Source organism: Nycticebus coucang, unplaced genomic scaffold (assembly GCF_027406575.1).
Source record: "Nycticebus coucang isolate mNycCou1 unplaced genomic scaffold, mNycCou1.pri scaffold_67, whole genome shotgun sequence".
In the NCBI taxonomy this organism is placed as follows: Eukaryota; Metazoa; Chordata; class Mammalia; order Primates; family Lorisidae; genus Nycticebus; species Nycticebus coucang.
In genome coordinates, this window is record NW_026515582.1 from 600,714 (window position 1) to 628,403 (window position 27,690).

Here is a 27,690-nt window from a genome sequence, read left to right on the forward strand (position 1 = left end):
CCTCCTATTATATTCTTTTCACTGAGAAAGACACGATCACTTATATAGAATCAGATCGACTCGATGGATACCTAGGTCCTCAGGTGGAAGAAACGTGCTGAGATTTGCCTCTGTGCATCAGCCAAATCAGTGTTTCTCAAATCATTATCGTTCATTACAATCCTCTGGAAGATTTGCTAAACCATGGATGGCTGTCCTCACCCATTGAGTGTCTCATTCAAGTGGTCTTGGGAGGAGCTCCGAATTTCCATTTCCAACAAGTTCCAGGTGATACCGATTCTACTGGAGCTGGCAGCAAACCACAAGCCACAAACATTTATTCAATCCAGGTTGTCCTTAGCATTTTCTAACTGACTGGTTGCACTGTATTTTAGCACTGCATGTGCTTTATAGCAATTTTTAATTTACTTTTGGTTTTGATTAATATTCTTGATCAGTATCTACAAACTTTGGGAACCACGTTTTGTCTGAAATAACCTTTTTCTTGTAATGATGTAATTCCCTGAGGAATTGTGTTCTATGTGACCACTAGCAGAGATGATGGAACAGCACACTGAGAACTCACACTGTTGGAGGCAGCTTGCTTATACCTTTATTCACCTACACCTATTCACTCATCAAATATTTGTAAGTACTCACTATGTCCTGCACAGTATGTTACCTGCTGAGAATGGGGTCTGAATAGGAGATACAACCTGTATGTCTTCTAATTTACACTATTGAAAAACGACCAGCTCTTCTGTGTTTATATACAGAAAGACTGTCCTCCCTCTGAGGGTCAGTCGAAGTTTCACTGTGAAATAATTTTTTCTCCTAAGGTGGACTGATATATAGAATTTGTTAGATTGACAGGAGTTAATATCAGGCTGATAGGAGCAGTGTGGCCAACCAGGTCTGTCCAGAATTTAGAAACTGTTCATTAAGGTGGAATCACACACCCAAAGATTTTCAGAACCGCAGGGAGCTCACAAAGCACGTGAGCAAGCTGAGTGCAGTGCACGTTTAGGTAGCAGACCACAAGAGATGATTTCAATGTAAAGAAAATGGGACAACAGAATTTTGCGTTTTATACTGTTTTACTGAATAACAATAAAATGAGATTCCATGACAGTACAAAACCTTCAAGACAATAAAGTAGGGTTGATTTTCTTCAGCTGAGAAGGGCTCCCCAGCACATGGAGGTCCCAGACCTGCAGTCAGGTTCCTGCCTCATCCCTGCTCATTTGTGTTCAGTGATAACGAAATGCCTGACAGGGAAACACAAGGAGCCAGCGCGGCACATCCATATAAGGGAACTCTTGGCAACGTTCACAAAACTCACACTCCCACTCTGCAAATCAAGATACACACCAACCCGGCCCACAGGTTTCTCTACAAACTGAGGAATTGCTGGGGAGGTTGTCCAGAGAGTGTACTGATTATCCTGCCTCACACATGTCCCCAGGAAGCATTGTGCCAAGTCTGCGTATCGGGTAATCTCTACCCCTAGAGCCCAGTCCCGAGAGTCGTCCATATCCAGCTCCCAGTAATACTTCCCAGCAGTGAAGACCTGGTCTCCCCAAGCAGCAAAATAGTTAGATTACTCAGGATTCAAAGACTGATCTTGATTGCGAGATCTAAATGTGAAGTCTCTCAAATCGTCAAACAGCCTGATGTGCTGATTGCTTGCTTCATTGTGGAAAGAAGACAATAGTTCATTAAACATCTATTTTACAAATAAATTATCTCTGAGATATGAAAGTCTACCTGGATGGTCAGTGGAATAAATAGGCCAAGACAACCAAGAAGGCAGTTCTGGCAGAACTGTATTAATTCACAAGCTACCCATAAAAATGAAGCAGAAAGAAGGATCTAATCACAGTGGGGAGATTCCTTCAACTTCAGAGACTGTAGCGAATGAGGCCATGCCTACCACTCCCTGGTTACATTTCATGGCACATGGAATTCTGGAGTTATAATTCCATAGCAATAAACTTCCTTACATTTCCCTTCCTGCTTCCTGCTTTCTCAGAAGGATCTGAGACCTAGAGAAATGGTGATCACCCTGCCCATGTTACTGTAGGCTAGCTCCTGAGCACTTAAGCTAAATATGCCTGTGAGAACGTGACTTCCTGCTAGGAATTCTGTGCCTTTCACTCCTACTTTCATGTTGCACCTAATCTGCCACTCTACCTCAGGCTTAGCACACCTGCCTTAGCCTTAGATGTGCTGCTGGGCTCTAGGTCCTGCCTCCTTAACCACTGACTTTCTTTCTGCTTATAAAATGCGGTCTGCATTTACTTTATTCATGCATTTTTATGATAATTTCAATTGAAATTCCCATTATATGAAGTCCAATGTTTCAAAATTTTACAGGAAATATATTTTAAGATGAAACGTCAGCATCGCTAATTGCATTTAATAAGAGCTCAGAGGTACTGAACACATTCACAGTTCTGCACGATTCCATGCATTGACAAGCTCCCTAAGAATTATTCCAATTCTAATAGAGACCTTTTGCTTGATATTTTTTTCTCATTCTAGTTTTGCACCAGCTTCCTTTTACTGTAGTGCAATAAACACATGTCTATCCTGTTCACGGCATTACTTTCTCTCCTAAAGGAAAGACCAATGAAGAAGGAAACACTGGCTATAGGAAACATGATCAGAGTGGACTTGGGCATTCCCAGTCACACCGCAGGCTGACACTCACCCCGGTAGCGGCTGTATCTGTCCATCAGTCCAGTGATGGCTCTGATGCTGAGCTCTGGACGCACAGGCCGGGGCATGTGCAGCTGCACATACTCATTCCTGGAAGAAGGATTCAGATGATACTTTGGCTCCCAAACATTTCATCATGATGCTTAAGAGAGACATAAGTACCCAACAGAAAAGACTTTCTCGAAGACTACTTCCGAATTATGCTTACCTCCACAAACTCCTTACAGGATTCTATTATTCATAGGGTACCTTTCTTACTTTTCTCTTTGCTTAAATACTTTTACCTCATGATTCTCAGAGACACTTGCTTTTAACTACAATCCTGGGGAAATCTAGTCCACACCCCTGAAGATTTCTCTGAGTTTGATGCCTTCTGGCTACTTGTGAATTCAGCCCGTCAACATACCCCTCTGAGCCACCAGGCAGAGATCAAGACTAACTTGTGGTAAAGGGAGTACAGGACATGGTATTCAGAACAGCACATGAATGCTTGGTCACATAAACAATGTAATAGCTATAATCTAATATGTAATGGCTTCAATTGCTAGAAACAGCTTGATCTCTGTCCTAACCAGGTACCCCAGTTCACATTGAAGGTCCAACTTACCTCATCAGTAGGGCTCCCAAATCCTGTAAAGAGGGAAAAAAGGACAAGTTATATTCCTCAGACATTGGATGTTGTGCCTATCCAGGCTTAGGGTTTGGGAAAGTAAAGAAAATTACTCATCACAAACATTCCCTAAACCTTCTTATCAACCATGTCTCTTTTTCCTCTTAAAGGATGAGCCCAGTACAACCTGGTAACAGACTGAACTCTTGATGAATTCATAACTCTGAGGGTGACATGAAGAGAGAGAAGCTAATGGATAGGAACCACAGTCACCAGCCTCCTGCCACCATCCAATGTCTACCAGGGGTTCTTGCTAGGGGTTATCCCCCAAGGCCAATGAATTAAGACAATTCAAATCTAGTACATCCACAGAGAATGGCAAAATCAGTGGGAGCTTGTGCCAGATATTTCTGTATTTTCCCTTACAGACAAAAATGGAGGGTGGCGCCTGTGGCTCAGTGAGTAAGGCAGCAGCCCCATATACCAAGGGTGGCAGGTTCAAACCTGACCCTGGACGAACTACAACAACAAAAAAAATAGCCGAGTGTTATGGCAGGCGCCTGTGGTCCCAGCTACTCCAGAGGCTGAGGCAAGAGATCATCTAAGCCCAGGAACTGGAGGTTGCTGAGAGGTGTGACGCCCTGGCACTCTACCAAAGGCAAAGTAGTGAGACTCTGTCTAAACAAAAATAAACAAAAAATGACTCCCAACAAAGATGTGGAAATAAGGAGAAATATTTTGGGGACCAAAGTAATAATGGAGATTAACGTAGTAGCAGGGTGGTGCCTGTGGCTCAAGGAGTAGGGCGCTGGCCCCGTATACCAGAGGTGGTGGGTTCAAACCTGTCCCAGGCCAAAAACTGCAACAACAACAACAAAAAGATGTAGCCAGTGAGCTGAGGGCAAGTCCTGACCTGCAGCAGCTCCTCATCTGGTTTGTGGCACATGCCCATCAGTTCCTCGTGCATTTCCTTTAGTTGTTTCCGCTTTTGATTTATTTGGGCCACAGTTCTCTTGAGTTGCTGAAGGATATTCCAGCTCTCCCTTTCCAGTTCCTCCAAATGTTGTTCTTCTTCCTTATAGAGAACTGGGTGAAGCTCTGCATAATTGGTCCTGGTCATTTTTCTCACTAGAAGCACATATTCCTGTAAGGAATGGGTTAGATAGAAATGGGTTACCCAGATCACATTCCAGGCCACCTTAACTTGCACGCACACCTCGCCTGTTTCTCTTTGGCTCTTGCCCTTCACCCATTAGCAGTGCACAGCTTAAATTCACATTGTCCAGCTGTCACAATCCACAATTCTTCTCTTTATTTCCTTTCTTCCTTCCTTTTTTTTTTTCTTTGTTAATCATGACCAGTTTATTAGCGCACAACCTAAATAAATCATTTTTAAATCCACCATGTGCTCCTTGGTCACGAGCACTCAGGAAGCATTATTTCTCATAGTAACCTTAGTTATGCTTTCTTTAAAGATGGAGGCTATTTGGAGCACATTGATTTTCATTGTTATGTGACCTTTTGACAGGAGTCATCTTTACTCACCTCTGATATTGGTAAAGATATGGGCATTATTTTTTTTTTCTCTCCTATCTATAAAGGTGTTTTTATTTCTGCTCCTATTACATCAATTACCATTCAAGATTTCTATGTCCTCTATCATATCAAATATTAGTCAAGGCTTTTATTCATTTTACTATAAAGATATGTCAGTATTATTTACACTGTCCTGTTTTTTGCTATCTAGGAAACAATTGGTGAAGTAATATATTTTAAAAATGTAGAATGTTTTTCTCTTCAATACACAAGGTAAGTGCCCTGATTACACAACGTGTGCCTAGATGTAGCATTGTCTTATGATTCAAACCACCACCCTCGACAAAGTATTTCTTTAGATTTTCTTAGTGGAGTTTACATTTAGTACTAAACATTCTTGGATAAAATTGATACTAATCATATTTACGATCATACTAAATAGCCTGTCATAGGCTTGAGGCAGATCACATATTTTTCAAGTAAACATTACGAATAAAAGTATAGCATCCAGTAATTTGAGAACTGAATTACATCAATATTCACTTTTGAATAAATTGAAATACTTTCAATAGAAAGCATCCATGAATAGATTAACAATTATACCTTTTAACATAAATGTCTAGTTAATTATTCAGTGTAAAATTCTGGGAAAAAGATACCAAAATTTTATGGGATACGCAATCTTTTTCCAATTATTTATTCCTTGGTATTTGATTAAGCAATGATAATTAGATAAAATTTTACCATACTGATCCAGGTTGTAGATTTTGGCATGTAAAGGTAATATTGGTTGGAGGAAATATAACAAAGTTTTAATGAATGATTCCTAAAATTGATGGCGTTCATAGCTATGCTCTTTGATTTTATATCTCTGGTCGTCAGAAACACTGAGGCTGGGTGTGGTGGCTTACACCTGTAATCCCAGCACTCTGAGTGGGTGGATTTCTGGAGGTCTCCAGTTCAAGACCTGCCTGAGGCAGAGCAAGACCTCATCTCTAAAAATAGACAGGCACTGGAGAGTCACCTTCCCCAGTTACTTTCTTTAATACATATCCTCTCAAATCTGAAATCCAACATTTAAACAGTTGAAATTTAAGGTTTCTTATTAAAACTTTGTATGAGCTATTGTGATCTGTTTAACTCATTAGTCTCGCCACTCTGCAACCTGATTATTTAAATTAGAAGAAATACTGTATATTACATATAGGATTAGAAGCCATCAGACAAGAACCTAACCCCTTAAAAAGATTTCTATTCTCTTAATTTCCATGGTGCTCCTAAATATGACCTTGGGCCTCATATGGCCAGCCATTTTAAAAACAGGAATTCTAATTTCATTGCATCTCCTCCCAATAATCACGTATTTGTTTTCTAAGTCCGCTGAGTATTTTTGTTTTTGTTCTGTCCTTCTTTGTCAATCTCTCCACATGTTCTATGTTCTCCTACCAGTATCACTGTCTAGCGTCTGTGCAAACCGTTTTAACCATGGCAGGCACACTTCTAAAATTGCTGTTCATGCTTTTCCATCCCTAATGAAAGGCCTACAATACGCAATTACATACTCTGTATTTTCTAGAATTCATCTCCCACATAAATCTTTGCCTGAGGCACCCATGGAATTTTTATCACCTATGTTCCTCTCTGAAATCACACTGATTTTAAATCAATATTGGGGAATTTGGGAAAGCTCGGTGGTTACTGAATTTCCTCAAACCCTGTGTGTGTGCCTTCTCCACCTCTCTTTGGGTAATTTTTGTGGTTGTTCTTACCTTAGGGTCTAGAAATCCTCAGAAAAATGTGACCCTCCATTGAAAAGCCCAACAGCAGGGTGTCCCAAAAGTCACCATATAAGCAAAATTCATATATTCATATTATATATATTTATATTTTATGACTTAATTTATACATATATGTATCTACACATAGAGAAATGTATTATAAAATTTTGTAACAAATGTTTTGCATATGAAGCTACATTTGGCTAAAATTTCTCATTTTCCCTATGTATGTGTCTTTTAAGACAACCTGCATTTATCCCATAAACCTATCAATTCATTGAATGTAAGAACTCATGGTTTCAGGTCAGGCGTTTAATGGCTAATGTTGTAGCATGTCTGTCCGAAGCCAAATCTGATGGAAACATTTCCTGTACTTACCATCCAATGGTTAATCATTATTTGTTCCTCTCTCAGGTTCCTCTGATTTTCCTGGATCTTGTCCCATAAAGATCTCATTTGCTTTTCGAGTTTAGCCTGCCAGAAAGATACAAATGTGAGCAGTAGAAAAACAAACAGTATAGAATTCTGACCCCGACTGATGCAGAGAGTCAAGGGATGTTCAATAAAAGTATGTTGGGAAGAGCGGCAGGATTATTTTGTACTTTTACTCTGCATAACTTTCTATATTAGAAGATTTCAGACTGTAGCCCACATGTAATACAACCACTATCAAGGCAAAACAAATAAATATTTGATATATTTGGGGAAGTTTCAGGTAAGCATCCTGCCTCATGATGTCCATCTACAACTGCTTTTCAAATGCCCATTCCAATGTACTTAAAGCTAACATGTTTGTCAAGTTTTGGTAAATGTGTTTCCAATACAAAATTTTCTTTACGTAGTTTTCTTAGTCGATGATCTCTGAACATGAGAGCTTTCTGTTGATGTCTGCATAATCCTCTTAATGAAAACAATCAATTCACATTATCATCCTTCTATTGGAATGCTAACCTCATGGAGGCGGCTATATGTATAGCTGTTAGGCATGTACCAGTACATGTTAGGCATGGTAAAGAACGGAAAACTCTTCCTCATGATCTTCATCTTCCTTCTACCCTCTTTAATTCTACCACCCTCCAGCTCTCAATGTGATCTCAGAAGCATCCCTTACCCGCTGGTCCGCAGCTGCCCCTTCAATGGGACAGTGTCTGTGAGCCCCGTGCTCCTGGGAGTTACAGCAGAGTGAACACAGCAGGCTCCTGTCCACTTCACAGAACATCTTCTTCTCCTTGTGGGTTCCACACATTTGTTCCTCAGAGCTCAGGAATTGCCAGAGACTGGCTTTTCTGGCAACGGACACCAGATTCTTCAGAACAATATTGGTTTTGAACTTTCTCTGCCATGATGGTTCTCTGCACTCTGAGCAGTGGGCAGGATTTGGGGCTCCTTCCCAGGAGAGAGAAAGGCAGGGCCTGCAAAAGCTGTGTCCACAGCCTATAGTGACTGGGTCTATAAGGTAGTGCAGGCAGATGGCACAGGTGATTTCCCTCTGGAAGGCTTGCAGTATATCTAGGTCCATGTTACTAAAGAAAGAAAATTAGAATTTATTCTTCTGCCCTAAAGAAGCAAAAGTCTAACCAAAAATACACTCACATGTTGACTGAATAATAAACTCCTATCTAGAGCAGAATAGCTTTCCTTTGCATGACACAAATGGGAAACTGAGGCACAAACACATTTCTCAAGCTTTGTAGATAACTGGTTGGGTACTTATCTAACATGTATCTACCTTACCAAACCGTTTCTCCTCTAGAAATGTACCAGTTTTCAGCTGGGCGCCGATAACTTAGTGATTAGGGCACCAGCCACATGCACCAAGGCTGGTGAATCAAATCCAGCCTGGGTCTGTTAAAATTGAATCTGGCCCATGCCTGGTAAAAGAAAAAAAAAAAAAATAGCTGGGCATTGTAGCAGGCACGTGTAGCCCCAGCAACTCAGGAGGCTGAGGCAAGAGAATCACTTCAGCCCAAGAGTTGGAGGTTGCTGTAAGCTATGATGCCCATAGTTTTATCACCTATTTTCCTCTCTGACATCAGATTGATTTTGAATCAATATTGAGAAATTTGGCAAAGCCCCGTGGTTACTGAATTTCCAAAGTGAGACTCTGTCTCAATTTAAAAAAAAAAAAAGAAAGAAAAAAGAAAAGAAATGTGCATGTTTTGTGTTGTATTACTTTCCTTTAAGTTGCTCAAACTACAGGAGCTCAACCCAATCTGTACCTCCAGGAGTTTGGTCTGGAGGGATCTGAAAATCAGTTAATTCTCATTGCCAGTCATTGACTTGACAATGGAAGGAGGGGCTGAGATTTGATCTCAATTAATTGTTGGAATCCCCCTACCATGACACGTCTCCAACATCACTCTAAAGTAAGTGTTAAGGTTTCAGATCTAAATTAAAATCAGCTACCGAAGCACCTGTTATTCTCTAAACAACAATTTAATTCAATCAACAATTATTTTCTGGTACATTTCCTCTTCCAAGCCCTATGTCTCAATCAACTCAAAGATATGCTGCTGACTACAACGTCCATATCAATAGATAAGAAATGTTTCACAAAAAGAAAAAAAATTATAAAATGCAGTAATGTAGAGAATGCCACTGTGTCTTGTGTGTCTCACTCATGAGGTAGAAAATACCTTCCAGCTAACCAATTGATAAAAATAAGAAAAATGTATATACAACATGTTTATAAAACAAATTTTCTCCATTGATGTCTTTTGTTGTCTCTAACAGATTCCCTCCCAAAATCAACTTTTGAATACAGGAGACAAACTTAACTTTGTAAAATTGGATCATATTTCGACCAGTCTCTTTTTATATAAATACCCTAAGTTGTTGAATCTGTTCTATCTTTATTATCTATATCTTGCATACAAATCGAATATCTAGAGCCTGCTTGATGGAGAAAAACCAAAGTGATAATGGTGGGCAACTAAGAATAACAAGAGAAACAAATACAGGATTGGGATTAGTGGTGCAGCCATGCTCATCACCAGCCTCAAGCAAAGAAATCAGCCTAAGTATATAGGGAAAGTTAAAGTTCTTTGTGCACAGACAGTGTAACCAAGGAAAAATATCTTCAACTTTTTATGGGCTTCTGTAGGTGCTAAGGAAAAGGTTACAAAGAAGGTAATGAAAATCAGTCTAGTCCCTTACAATTGTTTCATCACAAGACTTCCGTAGAGTGAAGTAAAAGGTAAAAGCTTCCTGGGAGAGGATGAAAAACAAGTTGAAGAAAAATATGTTGTTCTTGAAGGAAAAGGGCAGCTGGGGGTCATTCTTAGAATGTTTCCAAGTCGTGGGGGCCCCCACCACCTCATGACTGTTCTCCACCACAGACCAGTAAATACACCATTGACATTAGATCTTCCAGGTCTTTGAAAAACACCAGGCATACTTTCACACTGAGAAGAAATAATAAATATCATGTAATAAAATTCATTGTACAATAAAACTGGGGTTCTCTTTTCTATAGTAGATAAATACAGATAGCATTCTCATTACTGAGGTTCCTTCATGATCACTAATATCATCTTTTTCAGTGCCTAAACATTTACTCATTTTTAGTATTTAAGTTTATAAATGGAAGCTTCTAAAGTGACAATATTGCCACCGTCAAGAGCAATATTTTCCTAAGAAAGTTATCACTTATTTGAATATCTCTTCTATGCGTACATGAAGCACTACTTATAAAGTAGTATGTAATGTATGTATGCATGTATAACATATTTCTAGAATAAATGTTCCTGGCCAGTCTCTGCAAACATAGCTCAGTGTTTAGGGTATTGGCCACATACACCTGGGCAAGTGGGTTTAAACATGGCCCGAGCCTACTAAAACAAAAATGACAACAGCAGCGGGAAAAAAAAAAAAAAAAAGGCAGGTGCCTGTAGTCCCAGCTACTTCGGACCCTGAAGCAAGAGAATTGCTTAAGCCCAAGAGTTTGAGGTTGCTGTAAGCTGCAACACCACAGAACTCTACCAAGGGTGACTATCTCAAAAACAAAAAAAGAAAGAAAAATAAAAAAAGAAAAAATATTTCTTGCCAATTTGTACAATCTACAAAAAGCACAAAATTATAAGTCATCTGGCAACCTATCTTTGAATATTACCAGGTAAACAATGAAGACATACCTAAAATAATACAGAAAAATCATCATATGAATTAAAAATTAGTAAGATGACTTTATAAAATAGTTTATCTTTCAACTAGAGTGTAGGAGTCATTTTTACTAACTGAGCAAAATCGCTGCATAAAAACAATTTCAATTGACTGATCTGCAAATTAAAATTACACTATTTATTTCAGTGATAGAAAGTAGTAGGGACTCATGCAGATTGGGTACTCACCTAATGACTCTATCTGTGACCTCACCAGTGCTTGCTGGAGCAGTATGAAGTCAGGTTAAGATCAGGACCTCACAGGGTAGGGGTAGTAGCTTTCAGAAGTGTGCGAGGCCAAGTGAGCTCCCAACTCAACTCTGCCTGTTATGGAGAGAATGAGCTTGACTCCTTGACAGTCTCTAATTTATAGGACCTCTGAGGACCACACCCATAATGTCAAAGTGATTATCAAAGTGATTACTACTCATCAGATGGGTGGGTGTTAGTATGGGCGATTAGGTTTCCCGGAGACAAAAGGGAAGACTGATTTATCACCTTGGATATCTCCGGAAACAAATTTCTACCAACATCATCTCATCAAGAATCACATATTTTTGCAACAAATAAACTCCCTACTGGTGATTTAGTATCTAAAAAATGATTTCTGGATTGGTAGCTTTAATTATTAACTTAAAAAATGGTAAAAAAAAATTTTTTTTTCAACAGTTAGTAATTTTGTCAAATGTCTAAGAAACGTTGACGATGATGTGCCTGAGGGTGACTTCACATGTATTTGTTACTGTAGGAAGTGTTTTATTTTTTATATTGATTTATTTTTGTATTGGAATGTAAAAATGTAATGTGAGAACAATTTTGGCCCTTACTTCAGAACACAGATTTCTCCTGCTCCTGAAACTCCAGATAATGTTGCCTAAGGGTTTCTCCCCAGAGCATAATACAGAATTCTTTGCCAGGCGCCCCCCAACCCCATGTCAGAGGGAAGGAATGCCAGGAAATTGCTGGGAAGCCAGAAGCAGGGTGCCCCTGGGTCTGAGCAGGGAAGAGAAGTTATGTGGAGGTTAATCAGAATTTATTTCTACCCCAGAATATAATATGATGGGAGCCTTTTCCCCAACTCATTTAGTTCACTGCTTATGGGGTGGGAAGAGATGACGCATTGGAGCCTTAAGGAAAACCCTTCTCCTGACAATTCCCTCCAAACATCTTCCATGTTGTCTGAGAGAGCCAACCTGGATTCTGAAGAGGCATCTCAGATCTGTGCACAAGAGTTTTTAGGCAACTGTCTTGGCTTCACAGAGAAAATTGGGACAATGGGATGATACACCAAGGCTCTGAGGACCTAGAGGAAGGAATGCCTGGATCTGCCTCACTGACCAGAGGCTTTGCTGTGGAGCTTGGCCGGGCGCCTGGGCCTCCACCTCCTGCAGGCACCTGCACCAAGCAGCGGCGGGCCCTCACAAAGGTCGATGGCTGCGGCAGCGGTGGCACTCTTGGGTGTGGGTCCCCCACTGGCGGGCAGCGCGGCCATGGCATGACTGGAGGGCCACGAGTTCGAGTATCTGATGAAGGAGTGCTCCGTGACCCTCCGGTGCAACTCGTGGCAGGGCTCGGTAGACATGAGTATGGGGCGCTGGAGCTTCATCTCCCCGTGCCACCTCAAGATCTTCACGCCCAGAGTTGCTGGCCGCACAGCCCAGGCTGGACACTGGCGGCTACTTCTACCTGCACTGCCTCTGCAAGAACAGCCTGTGCGTGGACTGCTGTTCCAGAGGCACAGGGCGCCTGGCAGCTGCTGCCTCCCATGTGCAGGTTCAGGTTGCCGAGCACAAACGTCAAGATCACATTCACCGCCCTGTGCAGGACAAGAGGGAGAAGCAGGAAGTGCCGAGTCCCCAGTGAAGGCCGGTCAGCCGCCCATCTTGCCCCTGACCATCAACATTCCAGACACCGTGGTCCCTCCCCTCCCCCACGGGGGGCATCATTGCTGCCAACTCCTGCCCATCCAGCCCACAGAGCAGGTTGTTCAGGGTACAAAGTGGGCCGAGTGATGCCACCTGACCTCAATTTAATGGCCGAAAACTCGCAGCCAGAACATGAGAAGGAAGCTTCCGGAGGAGAAAGCCCAAAGGGTGGCTCAAAGCCACCTTATTCCTGTGCACGGTTAATAGTACAAGCAATTAGAATGGCTCCTGATAAACAACTTACCCTAAATGGAATTACACGCACATCACAAAAATTTACCCCCAGTACAGGACTGTGGACAAGGGCTGCTAGAACTCAATTCGCTCCAATCTCTCTCTGAATCGTTACTTCATCAAAGTAGCATGTTCCCAGGAAGAACCAGGCAAAAGGTTGTTCTGGAGGATAGATCCTGCCTCTGAATGCAAATCAATAGAGCAGACTTTTAGGAAAAGACGGCCTAGGGATATGCCTTACTTTAGAACCCCCCTGGCACTGTCTCTTCTAGGAGCAGGTGGCTTCTCCCAGTCACACTGGGGCGCCTGTGCTCACTCCAGCAGCACCCAGACCCCTGCAGCCTGTCCAGGGAAGGTTCGCCCACACCATGGAGCCTGAGCCTGGCGCCTCACAGACCAAACTTGCTGACATCCAGGAAGCTTGGTGTGCCCAGAGCCACCATGGTCACCTCTGCCCAGCCAGCCAGTCCTCATTGCTGTTCAGCGACAGCTGCCACAGACCATTTAAGGCCGCCCCTTACACGGTTGCAGCCCCAGTGACCACTCCGACCTCCCAGCCGTCCGTTGTGCGGACAGTTCACGTGGTCCACCAGTTACCAGCAGTGTTGGTCACCAGTGTGGCTGGACTGGCCCCAGCAAACACTTACACTGTTGCAGGACAAGCTGTGGTCACTCAGGTGGCTGTGCTGCCCCCCACGACATCCGAGCCGGGGGGAGAACGGCCATGACACGGAAGTGAAAGTAGAAACTATTGGGTGGCGCCTGTGGCTCAAGGAGTAGGGCTCCAGTCCCATATGCCGGAGGTGGTGGGTTCAAACACAGCCCCGGCCAAAAAACCACACACACAGAAAAAAAGAAACTATTCCCGCAACTAGTCATGATACACTAGGCGCTGCCAGCCAGATCATTCAGCCCTCACAGACCACCCGTGTCCAGACGGTCAACAAAGTACAACAGGAGCCTCTAGGTCAACACCAGCAACCACTAAAATCTGAAACAGAAAATGGTACTCACGTGGTACCAATCCCCAGCTCAGTCCACGGTAAGGTGGACCATGGGGCAGTGAGCCCTCCGCAAACTGGCAGCCCATGGTCAGCATCAGCCTCCCTGCCCCGTCCACAAAGCGCCAGAACGGCGACCAGCCAGAGCAGCCAGAGCAGCAGCGGCTGAAAACGGAGGACAGCGAGAGTATGGTCATGGCCCTGAGCATGGCCACGCCACCGGCAGCTGCGAGGGAGAAGGGCATCCAAAACTAGCGTCTGGGAGAGTTTTCTGACTTCAAAGATACCAACTTTGTGGTGCCAAAAGGAGACATTGCCTCTCACCTACGCTCAGAGCACATCCCCTAGCCTAGCCCAGCCCATGGAATGATTTACTTTTGTCTGTCTTGTTAAAGTTCAGAGGGAGCTACTCTGTGACAGCTGCAGATGTCCCCTGGTGGAGTGGTTGCCTGAAGGATTTCAGCACCTCGGTCTCCATGGGTGGGACAGACCAGCGGTGCCACAGCCACACGTGTAGGCCCAGGTGCATGAGGCACATGTGAGGGCCCAGGGATGAGCCAGTTGTGCAAAAGACCTGCCAGGATTCGTGAGCTGCACTTAACTGTTCTCTTTCTTGGTATTTTTTATTGTTTGTTTCTTTGTGTTAACTTTGTCCCTGGCAAAATATTTTCACTCTAAGTAAAACCAGTCTCCTAAAAAAAGAAAATAATAATGATAGCAAGGAAGGAAAATGAAGTTGAGGAAGCCCCTATCTTCTAGGATGCCTCATTTTGAGCATGGGCAACATAGATGATTTCACCTTGAGGTCTTTCCTGGTCTCCTCTGAGATTTGGGTTTTCTTCTGGATGAGGCCATCCAGGGATGTGACAAGAGGTTTGATTCTAGGGGCCTAAAGCAGGGACTTGGGATGGAGAACCCCTAAGGGAAAGGGACCCTGCTGAGCAGATTCCTGGATGCTTGGGGCACAGTGGAGGTAGAGTAGGGATAATTTTGCAGAACCTGGAAGTTCCAGAACCCCCCTGTCCCCATCACCAGTGGATGGATCTCATGATAGTGGAAGCCTGGGGAAACATGGGAGAATGTGTGATAAAGAGCAGCCCCCTAAAAGACCCAGGTTTGTCTCAGCCTGTTTCAGCCTTAGTCCCCAGCATGTTCCCCCGTTTAATCTGAAAGGCAAGTTTCAGAATAAAACTGAATTTCTCCCAGTTCCTCCAACCCCCTAGCAACAGCTAAACAATGGTGGAAAAATCACCTACACGAAGTTCCCAAGCTACTGTATCTCCCACGCTGTCTCCGTGCCAACCATCACGATGTAGGCCATGCAGTCACCAGGCTATAGCCCCCTGACTGTAACTCTGCCTCTCTGCCACGTTCTGCTTTTGTTTCTGCTTGCTTCTATGGCGCAAATGGTATAAAAGTCCACCTGCCCCTCACTTCGGGCCCTTTGCTATCCCAGCAACAGCCCCCTGCACAGGTGTAATAAATCACCATCTGATTTATACCCGAAGTGGGGTCCAAGTCTTTCTAACAGGTGGCTGTGGGTCCTACACTGCTTACAACAAAGGGAAGTGAAATACTATTGTAGTTTTTACTGTTCACTGGACTGAGCATCCTCTTAGTTTCAGAAACAAGGACTGCAGGTGCTCTGGGGCCTACAGAGCAGAGCACTTTTCTCTGGTTCCTCCAAGACCACCCAGCATCACCCAACTGACAGAGACGTCTGTGAGGACTTCTGGTTCCTAGAGTCTCTCTAGGATTTCTAAATCCAAAATTGACTGTGTGAACCAGGAGCTGCTCTGATCGTTCCCCTGGTTTGTTTTTCCAGAGCAGACAGCACAACATTGGCTCCATACATAGGTCTGACCATTCTAAATTCCAATCCAGCCTTCTATGTTATGAAAGTATAAAATATTTCTCAGAAGGATAGAAGATGTGTATTGACAGTTTGATAGCTATAGTTACACATTTTGAACATTTGGGCATTTGGTATGTGTGCCTCAATTTGTTTTCTTGCTCCAGTTTCACAAATATGAGAAGATATCTGTGAAAAAGTCTCACTGAGAGGTTCTTTTAACACCCACCTCTTCCCAGCCTGGGGCTTGTTCCCAAGCCAGTTTCCTTGAAAATTGCTTTCTATGTCTTCTTTTACTACTTAGTTCATAAATCATTATAACAGAAAATCTACTATAGTGGAAAAGTGATAGAGCTCATTTTTTTATTAATATTAAATCATAGCTGTGTAAATCAATGTGATCATGGGGCACCATACACTGGTTTTTTAGACCGTTTGACACATTTTCATCACACTGGTTAACATAGCCTTCCTGGCATTGTCTTAGTTATTGTGTTAAGACAATTATATTCTACATTTACTAAGTTTCACATGTACCCTTGTAAGATGCACTGCAGGTGTAATCCCACCAATCACCCTCCCTCTGCCCATCCTCCCTCCTCCCTCCCCTCCCTCTCCCTCTTTCCCATATTCTTAGGTTATAACTGGGTTATAGCTTTCATATGAAAGCCATACATTAGTTTCATAGTAGGGCTGAGTACATTGGATACTTTTTCTTCCTTTCTTGAGATACTTTACTAAGAACAAGGATAGACCTTATTTTTAATGAATTATTTCTATTGAAAACTCCAGTAAAAGTTAATAATTGAATCTGCATGTCTCCCTTTCCTGAAGCATTCCCCACCTAAGGATTCAGGTGATCGTAAAGAGTTGATGATAGGTTTGGGATGTTTTGCTTAAAGAAAAAAATTGTCTTTAAAGGAACAAGAATTATTACCTGGTCTTAGATCTCCCATAGCACACTCCTATAGGTAGGTTGAAACTTTTGAGAGACACAAAAATCACAACACATACAATCCATGCAGACAAAAACAGATGAAGCCCTCCCCGCAACACCAATGAACCTAGCAAGTTGAAACTGGCAGGGTGAATGTGAAAAGACACTGTTGACTGTGTTATGTAGACATGAAATAATGGACCATAACACAGTCTGTCTCAAAACTTCTATAGTGATCCATGTATAGTTTATGTTCAGAAGGTGATTAAGCTTCAGCCATCATGTTCTGAGAAATGATCTTGAATTTCAAAAGCATGACTATTCTCTCCTGAGACCCATGATTTTACAAAGACTCCCAAAGCCTTTTGTTCATTCCTTGGTTTACAATAATTTTAGGAGCATCTCTTCCTAAATGAGGTACAGAAATATATACTTGTTAATAAAGCAATATGTATTATTCAGAACTAATCAGAAGTATCCTCCAGGAGGATGGGTAGAATACACAGAAAAGATTTGCATCAGCAGTGGGGAATAATTATCTTCACATTGAATCTTTCTCCAGTTTAGGCTATTCTATCTTAAAAGGAAGATCTTAAAACATTCAACTATTTCTAAACTATTTAACAGTGATTCCAAATAGCACTGAAAAATATGACTAAGAATATAAAACTATGCAACACCCCCCACAAGGTTCACAATATCTGGAACACAATAAAAAGTATCAATAATGCAAAGGGTCAGAAAAAGAAGGCCTGTCAAAAGGAGGAAAAGTGATCATTCAAAACCAGAACTGACACAGGTATTAGAACTAGCAGATAAGGACATTAGAGCATTTAAACTAACCATACTTCATCTGTTCAGATAAAGTAAGTAGGGATATGGAAAGCATAAAAAACAAATTTAAATTACAGAGATAAAATCTACAACTTCTGAAAGGAAAAATGCATTGACTGGGATTGAGAGATTAGACACTCCAGAAGATTAGATCAGTAAATGTTAACACTACAAAACGAAACAGAACGAAGAATTTTGTTAATAATAATCCTATTCTTATACTCTTATTGTCTGTCTGCTCTGCTGTGATGTTAAATTTTATGTATTAATTTGGCTAGGTCACATGTTTTAGTCTGTTTAATGATGCCATAACAGAACACAAGAGTCTCAACAATTTATAAGGAAATTAATTGGCTCCCAATTCTAATGGCTGGAAAGTCCAGGATTGGGCAGCGGCATCTAGTGAGGCCACCAGGCTGCTTCTACTAACGCAGGCAGTGAGCATGTCCTAAGAGATCATGTGGCCATAGAGGAAGCAAGAGAGGGAAACCTGGGGAACTAGCCTCTTCTTAACAACCCACTTTCTCTGGAGGGAGTCCATTCTCAAAAGAGCTACACCTCACTCACCCCTGATGGAGGTACTAATCTATTGATGTGGGTTTCACTCGAGGATCAGAGCACCCAGCACGAGCTTCACCTTCCAACTTTGCCTCCTATTTCAACATAGTGTTGCCAGGGATGAGCCACACCAGAGCTCCACGGCACCCAGGTTTTCATCGAAAGCCAGTCTAAATGTCCCTGTGCAGACAGTTTTTAAGATGTGATTAACATTTCAATAGACTTGAGCTAATCAGATTCTTTTCCATGAGGTGGTTGGGCTTTGTCCAATCAACTAAATGTTTTAGAGTGAAGACTACCCTACCTTGAGGAGGAATTATTTCTGCCTCCAGTCAGCCTTCACACTGGAGACTGCAACATCAGCTCATCCCTGAGTCGACAGCCTACTAGTCTACCTTTCAGATTTTAGAATCGTCAGTCTCTAAAATCATGTAAGTCAATTCCTAATACTCCAGTTTGATAGATCAAAATATATATGTGTTTGGATGTAGATTTATGCCTATAGGGTCATGTCTTGCTCAATGATGAAACTACATTCTGAGAAAAGCATTCCTAGTTAATGGTATCATTGTGAGACTGCTACTGAGTATGCTAACACAAACCTACTGTAAAAGCCTGTTAGCTCCCAAAACTTCAGCACGTCCCCCCAACCCCCGTAGATTCTGAGAAAGGGCTTCAGAACGAGAAAGCACAAAGTCCCCAAGTTCCCGAAACCTCCCCTAGTTCCCAGTGAACAAACAATAGTGAAAACTTGCTCAAGCTGTGTTTCTCAAGCTATAGGTTCTCGTGAACAAACAATAGTAGAAACTTACTCAAGCTGTGTTTCTTAAGCTCTAACCCCGCCCTGAGCTAGCCACAATATTATGCTTCTGTGTAACTTGCTTGCCACGTGGCACAAAAAAGGTATAAAAGTCAACCTGCCTTCCACTTCAGGGCCGCCTGCCTTTGAGAGCAGTGGTCCCCTGCACAGGTGTAATAAAATCACCATCTGATTTTACCAAAGTGGGGTCCGAGTCTATCTTTACAGGCTGTGACGGATACAACACTAGACGGGTTAGCCTATTATATACCTAGGCTATGTGGTATAGCCTATTGCTTCTAGGCTACAAATTTGTACAGTATGTTACTGTACTGAACACTCTAGGAAATCATAGCACAGAGGTAAGTATTTGTATATCTAGATATAGAAAAAATGCCATGAAATTACAGTAGACAAGATTTTAAAAATTGGCTGGACATAGAGTTTCATGCCTATAATCCCAGCATTTTGGGAGTCCAAGACAGGAGAATTGCTTTGAGTCCAAGAGTTTGAGAACAACCTGGGAAACATAGGGAGGACCTGTCTCTACAAAAACAAAAACAAACAAAAAATTATCTACACATGGTGGTGGGTATCTGTAGTGCCAGTTTCTTGGGAAGCTAACCAGGAAGATTATTTGAACTCAGGAGTTCAAGGTTACAATGATCTGTGATCATGCCACCGAACTCCTGCCTGTACAACAAATGAGAACTTGCCTTAAAAAAAAAAAAAAAAAGAATAAAAGAATTGCATCGCTATCCTGGGCAGCTCCAGTACAGTCTTTTGAGACCGTCCTTGTATATTTGGTCCGTTGTTAGCTGAAACACCATTATTCAGCACATAGATGGCCCCAAAGATTACAGTGGAACTGTATATACAGGTAAACTGTTTTTCCCACCTCTAGCGAACCTGACTAGTACACCCATTTCACAGTCAGAGCATTCAGGAAAAGTTAGCCAGTTTTTCCTGTTTGTTCATTCATTATTGATTTCCTTTGATTCACTAATGCACAAAATAGTTCCTGCAGACATAGAGTGCTACCTTCCCTGAGAAATTTAAACCATATAATTTCCCAGGTGTCTCTGGAAGGAAAATATCAATGTAATGAAAGTGACTTTCTCTTGAATTTTGCTGTCTTTTGACATGTTTTTCCAAATATCAATAGTACTATTTGGCAGACCACAACGTGGCCTGCCCCTCATCTCTGCATCATTCATAATAAACCTCTGAACTGTTTTTGGGGTATTTTTGTTTATTTTTTTGCAGTTTTGGGCTGGGGCTGGATTTGAACCCTCCACCTCTGGCATATGGGGCTGGAGCCCTACCCCTTTGAGACCCAGGCACCACCCTTTGAACTGTTATTTTTAAACCAGATTCTACTCAAGTACATTTGTGTCTTGAAAATTGTTGAAGATATCTGTTCCTGCATTATGTTTGCAAGAATGCTCAAAGTAAGTAACTCTTGGTAGCAAAGAACATCTTCCCTTTTGATCACAATGAAGGGTACGCCTATGCTGAGTTGGCAGTGTCCCTTAATTCATCCAAATAGTTGATTAACATATATATTTGCTTTTGCCTTATAGCTTTGATTTCTGCAATACAACCTTTCATGTCTCTCCCTCTAATTTAAGATACTTGTGGTCCTTATGAGTGTTATCATGCCGACAAATAACGTATTTCTTTGAAAGTTGCCATCATCACATAAACCAGTAACTGTGAACAGTTTGCAACATCCGTAGATTCATTAAGCTGGATACTAAATATTGGAAGTGGAGCAGATTTAATTTCCTGGATTACCTGATCAAGAACATCAGCAGACCTGTCGTCTATTCTTCTGCCGACAGTGTCGTTAGATAAGGAAGTTGCACTCGATTTCATAGCAAATTCTCCTCTGATCATAACTTGAACAATGCCTTTGGCTACTGGCAACAATAAATCCTCAGCAGTGGTGTGAGGTTTCATAGCTCTGGTGATTCTGAGTGCCACCCAATGTGAAGCTTTAATGGCTGCTATGTTTTGTTTGTGGTACTTGCCACCAGTGTCAAGCCTGGCTTGAATCCATCAGGTTTGCTTCTAAAATACTTGGTATCCTTGCTGGCAAAGCTAGGATGCTTGCTATCAAAATGGCATTTGAGTTTGTTCGGTTTCATAGATTCAGCTGATACAACTTCACAACAAATAACACATTGTGGTTTCTCAATTCCTGCTATAATTATTGAGGTAAAACCATATTGTAAAACATCCTCACTATATTTTCTTCTCTAAATGTTCTTCTCTACACAATCCATTGTCATGGGATGGTTTGCTAATGAAAATAATATATGACAATAGCTTTAATAATACAAAAGATGATACATGGCATAGTTCCATCAATACAGTTCATTAAAGTTTCCTATGATTTACATTCTCTGTGTTGTTGGGTTTTTTTTTTTTTTTGAACATACATGTTATTATCACAAAGGGGCAGTCTTCACATCAACCACAGTGGAATATAAAAAGACCGATCAGCATCTAGATTTAAGTTCCCATGGTACAGATAGATATTTTTTTTTCAGTAGTTGATGATTTTACAGTACATGATTTTACATTTACCCAATGATCATAATTCATGAAGCGTCATTTTACCTCCAATACTGCTGCTTTCTTTCTTTCTTTCTTTCTTTCTTTCTTTCTTTCTTTCTTTCTTTCTTTCTTTCTTTCTTTCTTTTTTTTTTTAGAGACGGAGTCTTACTTTATTGCCCTCGGTAGAGTGCTATGGTGTCACAGCTCACAGCAATCTCCAACTCCTGGGCTTAGGCGATTCTCTTGCCTCAGCCTCCCAAGTAGCTGGGACTACAGGCGCCTGCAACAATGCCTGGCTATTTTTTTGTTGCATTAAGTATTTGATAGAGTTTCTAAGTGAATTAGCTTGCATCTGGGCTCTGTATATGGAAAAGTTTCAAATGAATTTAATATTTTAATTTTTGCCTGAGTTTATTATATTAATTTGTAGAGAGTGTATAGGGATTTATTTCTAATTTATCGTATTGCACATTTCTAGATTTTAAGGCAGTTGAGATCAAAATTTTAAAAAGTAATATGCAAAAATAAAGGTTTTTAGCAAAGTTTCCTCAATGTGTAGGGTCTCCTGTGGGCAGGAGGAGGCCATTATTGTACTTCTTGTATTTAATTCCTATATTTACTACATGGAATAAATGGCGGTATACAATCTATAGAAAGTTGAAGAATGATCTAATTGTACTCAAAATAAAAATCCAAGCCATGGGCCGTGCCTGTGTCTCAAGGGAGTAGGGCACCAGCCTCATATAACGAAGGTGGTGGGTTTAAACGCGACCACGGCAAAAAAAAAAAAAAAAAAAAAAAAATATATATATATATATATATATATATCCGAGCCTATCTCTCCTCATCAATATTTAGGTGGACAAATATAAATTTGAATAAAAATAGAAAATGACACAGAAAATAAAGAACGGTACAAAGAGATAAAACTCTGACAAAGTAGATTTGTTAATACCTAGATTACACCTGTTTTTTGACACAACTCCTATGTGTTTATGTATATATATTTAATGATAATAAATTTGGCATATAGCTCAGAGTGAGGACATATTTATAATCATTTGGGTGATTTAAAAGCATCATAGAAATCAACTGTTCTTGTACAAAACAAATTAATGAACACAAAAAGTGTTAAGTAATTTTGTTAAAAAGTTTGATTTGGTAATTAGGTACACACATAAACATCATTTTTGATGCTAAACAGAAGATAAAATACTTTTTAAACCCTATGGGAAAGATTTTTATAAGTACTGTGAAATGACAGTAGAAACCATCAATTACAGCATAACCCATAAGTAATATGTAAATAACCACATGCACATTTCCTCTACGATAATTTTAAATAACTACTGGAGAAAATTTAAACCAACATCACTTTAGGAGACTTCAAGTATTATTTTTTCTTATTTTGAGACAGCCCCACTTTGTCACTCTTGGTAGAGTGCTGTGGCGTGACAGCAACCTCAAACTCTTGGGCTCAAACGATTCTGTTGCCTCAGCTGCCCTAGTAGCTGGGACGATAGGTGCCCATCACAATGCTCGGCTACATTATTTTGGTTTAGCAGGCCTGGGTGGCTTCCAAACCACCCACCCCGGAGCATGTGGCTGGTGCCCTAACCACTGAGCTACGGGCAACCCCAGAGTTCAAGTATTGATAAGAAGAAAGCATTTTCACTGGAGCCAAAGGGCCTACATTTACATAATTAATTCTATCAATACTGAATTTATGGGACTGAAAAACATAAGTCTGGCTGTAATCAGGTCTCATACATTAAAGTGGAAGATTGCCACTTGATAATTCATGTTTTGGGCAAAGGGATATTCATAAATACTATTTGGTGAAGACATCTAAAAATACTCAAATGTTATCATTATTCATACATTACTTAACAAATTGGATCGGAAAATATGGGCACTTTCGAAAAGCACAAGTAAATTAAAAGAAGAATTCATAGGAGTAATCAAACCGACAAGTCAGTTTTCCTTCAGAAACTTTATAACCATGTGGACCTCAAGGCTTTGGGGACTTCTCAACTTATCCTTTTTGACTAAACAAGGAAAATTGCTAAATGAACTTATCCCAAATGTAAATTTTTTCAAATGTGCAAACCAAATTATTTTCAAATTGTAATTTCTTATGGAGTATGAAGCAAGGTGAGAAGGTCATCTCTAGAGCCTGCATAGTACAGAAAACAGGGAAATAAAGAGTGCTGAGAGAAATAGTGTCCATGCTATAATTGGATACCTAACTAAAATGTCTTTACAAAATAAGGGTAACATTTTTTTTTTTGGAAATAAAAATAAATGAATAATGTAAAACTTTGATAAATTTAATTACTAATAGGAGCTTCTTTAGATAGAGAAGTTTTCTGATATGAAGTTCAGGGAAGCAAATTAAAAGATAACAAATTTCGGGCGGCGCCTGTGGCTCAGTCAGTAAGGTGCCGGCCCCATATACCGAGGGTGGTGGGTTCAAACCCGGCCCCGGCCAAACTGCAACCAAAAAATAGCTGGGCATTGTGGCGGGCGCCTGTAGTCCCAGCTACTCAGGAGGCTGAGGCAGGAGAATCGCTTAAGCCCAGGAGTTGGAGGTTGCTGTGAGCTGTGTGATGCCATGGCACTCTACCGAGGGCCATAAAGTGAGACTCTGTCTCTACAAAAAAAAAAAAAAAAAAAAAAAAAAAAATAACAAATTTCTTGGGTTTTTTTATGATGAAAAGTTATATATTTAGAATGAGCCACCTGGACTTGGTTTAAATGATCCCAATTTTGTTGGCAACATACAGAGCATCATAATCAGAAGCCAGTGGAACATATGCCTTCTACTCATCATCATTTCATTTTTTTATAAATGAAATCGGATTTATTCATCTTTTTATATATTGGCCTTGATGCAAAAGAAGACTGAAAGTGACTTAAAAGGTGAGTAGAGTAACTTTAAAAAAAATATCAAAAATAGCTCATTACCTTATTTTAAAACTTACTATAATAAACTACAGCAATCGAGACAGTGTGGTATTGGTAAAAGGACAGATACAATGAGAGAGAATAAAGAGTCCAGAAAGAGAATCACAAATATATATAATCAGTTGAATTTATTTTTATTTTTTATAGAATGGGGTCTTGTTATATTGCCCAGGCTGGTCTTGAACTCCTGGCCTCAAGCAATCCTCCCATCTTAGCATTCCAAAGTTGTGGGATTACAGGCATGAGCCACTATACCCAGTCTATTATCAGTAGACTTTTGGATAAAGCTAATTCTAATGAGAAAGGGTAGCTTTTTTCAACAGATGGAACTAGAACAATCCCTATATGCAAAAAAAAAAAAAATCAAAAATATATATTATTCTCCCCAAAAGCTAGCTGCTTCCAACTTGATTTAATACTTTGCATGTTTTCCCTTCATTGCTCGGTAAACACATTTGCTTCTGTTTTCTGTAATCACCGACTGCTGAGTTTTGCTGTTTTGTCAACTGACGTTTCACCTTCTGTTTCACGAGTTCGGGAAGAATTGTTGAACAGCTCACAACACTGCCCGTAGAAGAAGTAATACTCAGAGTTCTTGTTCTACACCAATTAATCTCTCCCATATGTTTTTCATTTCTGAGAGGCCTGGATTCTTTACTCAGTGACACAAGGCAGTTAGATGACAGCATTCATCCACGCACTCCTCAGAGCCAGCAGAGGCTTCTCCTTGATGTGTCTGACCACCCTGTCTCAGGTAATTTTCATTTCTGTTTTTCTCCTCAGAAAATTCAGGTATGGAAATTTTGTCAACAACCTGCCCTTCCGTTTCTTCTAAACCTGGCTGAAGTCAGTCATTTCAAAGTGGTGTGTGCCAACACTCTGCTCTGATGAACTGTCCTCCCTGATGTGTTCCAGGTCTTCGAATGATCTGTAGCCACCCGACTGGTCCACACAGTTCTGTTCTCTTTCATCTTTGGAACTACAAACCTCTGATTTTTCTGACACTTTTCCATTAGAAAATGAAAACTGAGGTCCGTCTTCTGTCTCAGTGGCCCTCTCACCTGGGCCCACTGGCTGCAGCAGGTGGTCACCAGCCTGTAGCTCCTTTGTGTAGCCGCTGGAAGAAACCTCCACATCAAGAAAGCCTTCCGTCCTGACATCACTAAAGGTTGGATAAAGCTCACTTTCATAGCCAAAACACTTCATGAAGAAATCTCTGATGCACTTGACATCTCTGTCAAAATACCCTTCAGCATTGGGATGAGAAGTTGAGATCATCTGTGGGAAATCGATCCATAGTGATACGATCATTTCCATCCAAAATGCGATTGAATTCATTGAAATCTCCATGAATCAGCCCATGATTCCCAAGTCTTACAATTAGTTCCATAGCTTCATCATAGACTGAGGCAGGATCTTCAACATGGTGTATCTGACATAGAGGATAACCATTTATGCTCTCCATGACCACTGCATGGCGATTGTAATCAACTAGCTTTGGAAGTGGAAATTTCCTCCCATATAACACCTTCAAATAAGCAAATTCCTTCACCGCAGAGAGAGGAGATAAATAAAGCTAAGACACATCATGCCTGTGTTTATGGTAATCACGCTTGTTTTTTAGATTTCGAAAGGAGGTTCTTCCTAGTCTGTGAAGTGTTAATGCAAATTGCTGTCCTTCTTCATTTGCAACAATGTAAATATCTGATTCTTTGCCAACACCCATCTGGTTTCCAACAGACTCAACTAATTGTCTGGAACAAAGTGTTTTCAAAGCCATAATCATAGCCTGCATTTGTCAATAAATAGCCCCGGACAGTCTTGGGATGCTCCCAAGCTATGAGTTTATGTTTCACTAATTCTCTTAAAACTTTATTACAGCCAGCTATAGAGGTGATCAAACTGCAGGGAACTATCTCATGGTTCTTCATGGTCATTTCAACACCAGTCAAAACGCTGAAACCATCCCGGCTCAGGTGGCGTAACTTGGCCACATTCACCTTCCCCATGGAGGCAGCGGACAAAAGTCCAATCATAAAGCTTTTAAGTAGCATCAGTTCTTAAATAACTGATATATAATAAGAGTATAATTTTTATACATGGTAATTAAATCAAACAAATTATCTTCTATGTGAAAAGGTAACTGAGGAGATTAAAACCTACTCTTCAGAGAATTAATTTTATTTTATGCCACTTATTTTGTATATTTTGGAGAACATTATTCTTTTGTTTGAACTGAGTAGCACCAAAGGATCAAATGTGGCATTTTCTGGACATTCCAATGACTGAGCCATATGCCCAAAACAAGGTTGAGGAGAATGAAATAATAAAATCCACCCACTACATGACCACAAAGCAACTCACTAGCAGCAGGATGGTCTGGGTGGCCATCTTCTCCGGGGAGGCTTTAGAGGAGAGTCTAGTGCTTTGAAGGTGCTGGGATCGTCTCTGCTCCCTGAGCAGGAGGATCACCACGTAAGCACTTGAGAGCATCATGATTCCTACAGAGGAGACAAGCCTGGATAATGACAGAGCAAAAAGAAGTCCCCTGATTAGGGGATTCATGGGGGAAAGTGAGAAGTGTTTATCTTCAGTAGATTTGTCTGATCAAATTATAAGTAGATACGGTGTAGAAGATCATGCTGTGATTAAAAGACAAGGTGCAGGACCACAAAAAGAATAAAACATGGATAATGTAATCTGTGGACTTACGTTTAAATCTGGCCAACCAGGAGGTGCTGGGGCTGACAGTGATGGCCTGGACCATGCTCAGGAGGCTGGTGGTGCATATGGAGAGATCCTTGATCCCTCTGCTCAAGTAGAAAAATGCCTCGCATGTAAGATCATTCTGAAAGTTCAATGACCCAAAGAGACCCCAATAATAGTACGGTGAAGAACTTCACACATGAACGAAGGCCAAGTGTCAGATGGTCAGGTCCGTGGCTTTCACCCTGTGATCAGAGGAAGTATGAAAATGCAGAAGAGGAGGAGAAAGGTGTTGGCTGAGATTCCAATACCAGTTTGTAAAATTATGCAGTTTTAAACGGTAGCATAAATGAAAAATAAGTTCATTGTTGTACTAAAAGTGAAATAGTTGTATATCTGAAAACATTAACAGACATTATCAATGTTTTTTTATAGTCAAAATTATCACCACCATAAGGCTTTTTTCTCCCCATGATTAACTCTTCCTATGTGATAGAAATTATTAAAAATACAGCTGCACAGGGAAGGCTG

At 40.9% G+C, this 27,690-nt stretch overlaps 1 protein-coding gene and 2 pseudogenes across 1 annotated transcript; 1 reads left to right on the top strand and 2 right to left on the bottom strand.

Annotated features, from left to right (window-relative positions):
• Nucleotides 1-2,669: 2,669 nt before the first annotated feature.
• LOC128579406 (tripartite motif-containing protein 43-like) lies at nt 2,670-11,943 on the bottom strand. Its single transcript, XM_053581522.1, has 6 exons — nt 10,974-11,943; nt 7,736-8,147; nt 7,003-7,098; nt 4,224-4,454; nt 3,308-3,330; nt 2,670-2,790 (listed from the first exon to the last, which is right to left on the bottom strand). Exons 2-6 carry the CDS (start codon nt 8,141-8,143, stop codon nt 2,670-2,672), a joined length of 879 nt encoding a protein of 292 aa, XP_053437497.1. The 5' UTR covers nt 8,144-8,147; nt 10,974-11,943.
• Nucleotides 11,944-12,214: 271 nt separating this feature from the next.
• Nucleotides 12,215-14,351, top strand: LOC128579407 (forkhead box protein K2-like; annotated as a pseudogene).
• A 10,478-nt stretch (nt 14,352-24,829) lies between these two features.
• Nucleotides 24,830-26,462, bottom strand: LOC128579410 (serine/threonine-protein kinase RIO2-like; annotated as a pseudogene).
• Nucleotides 26,463-27,690: the final 1,228 nt, after the last annotated feature.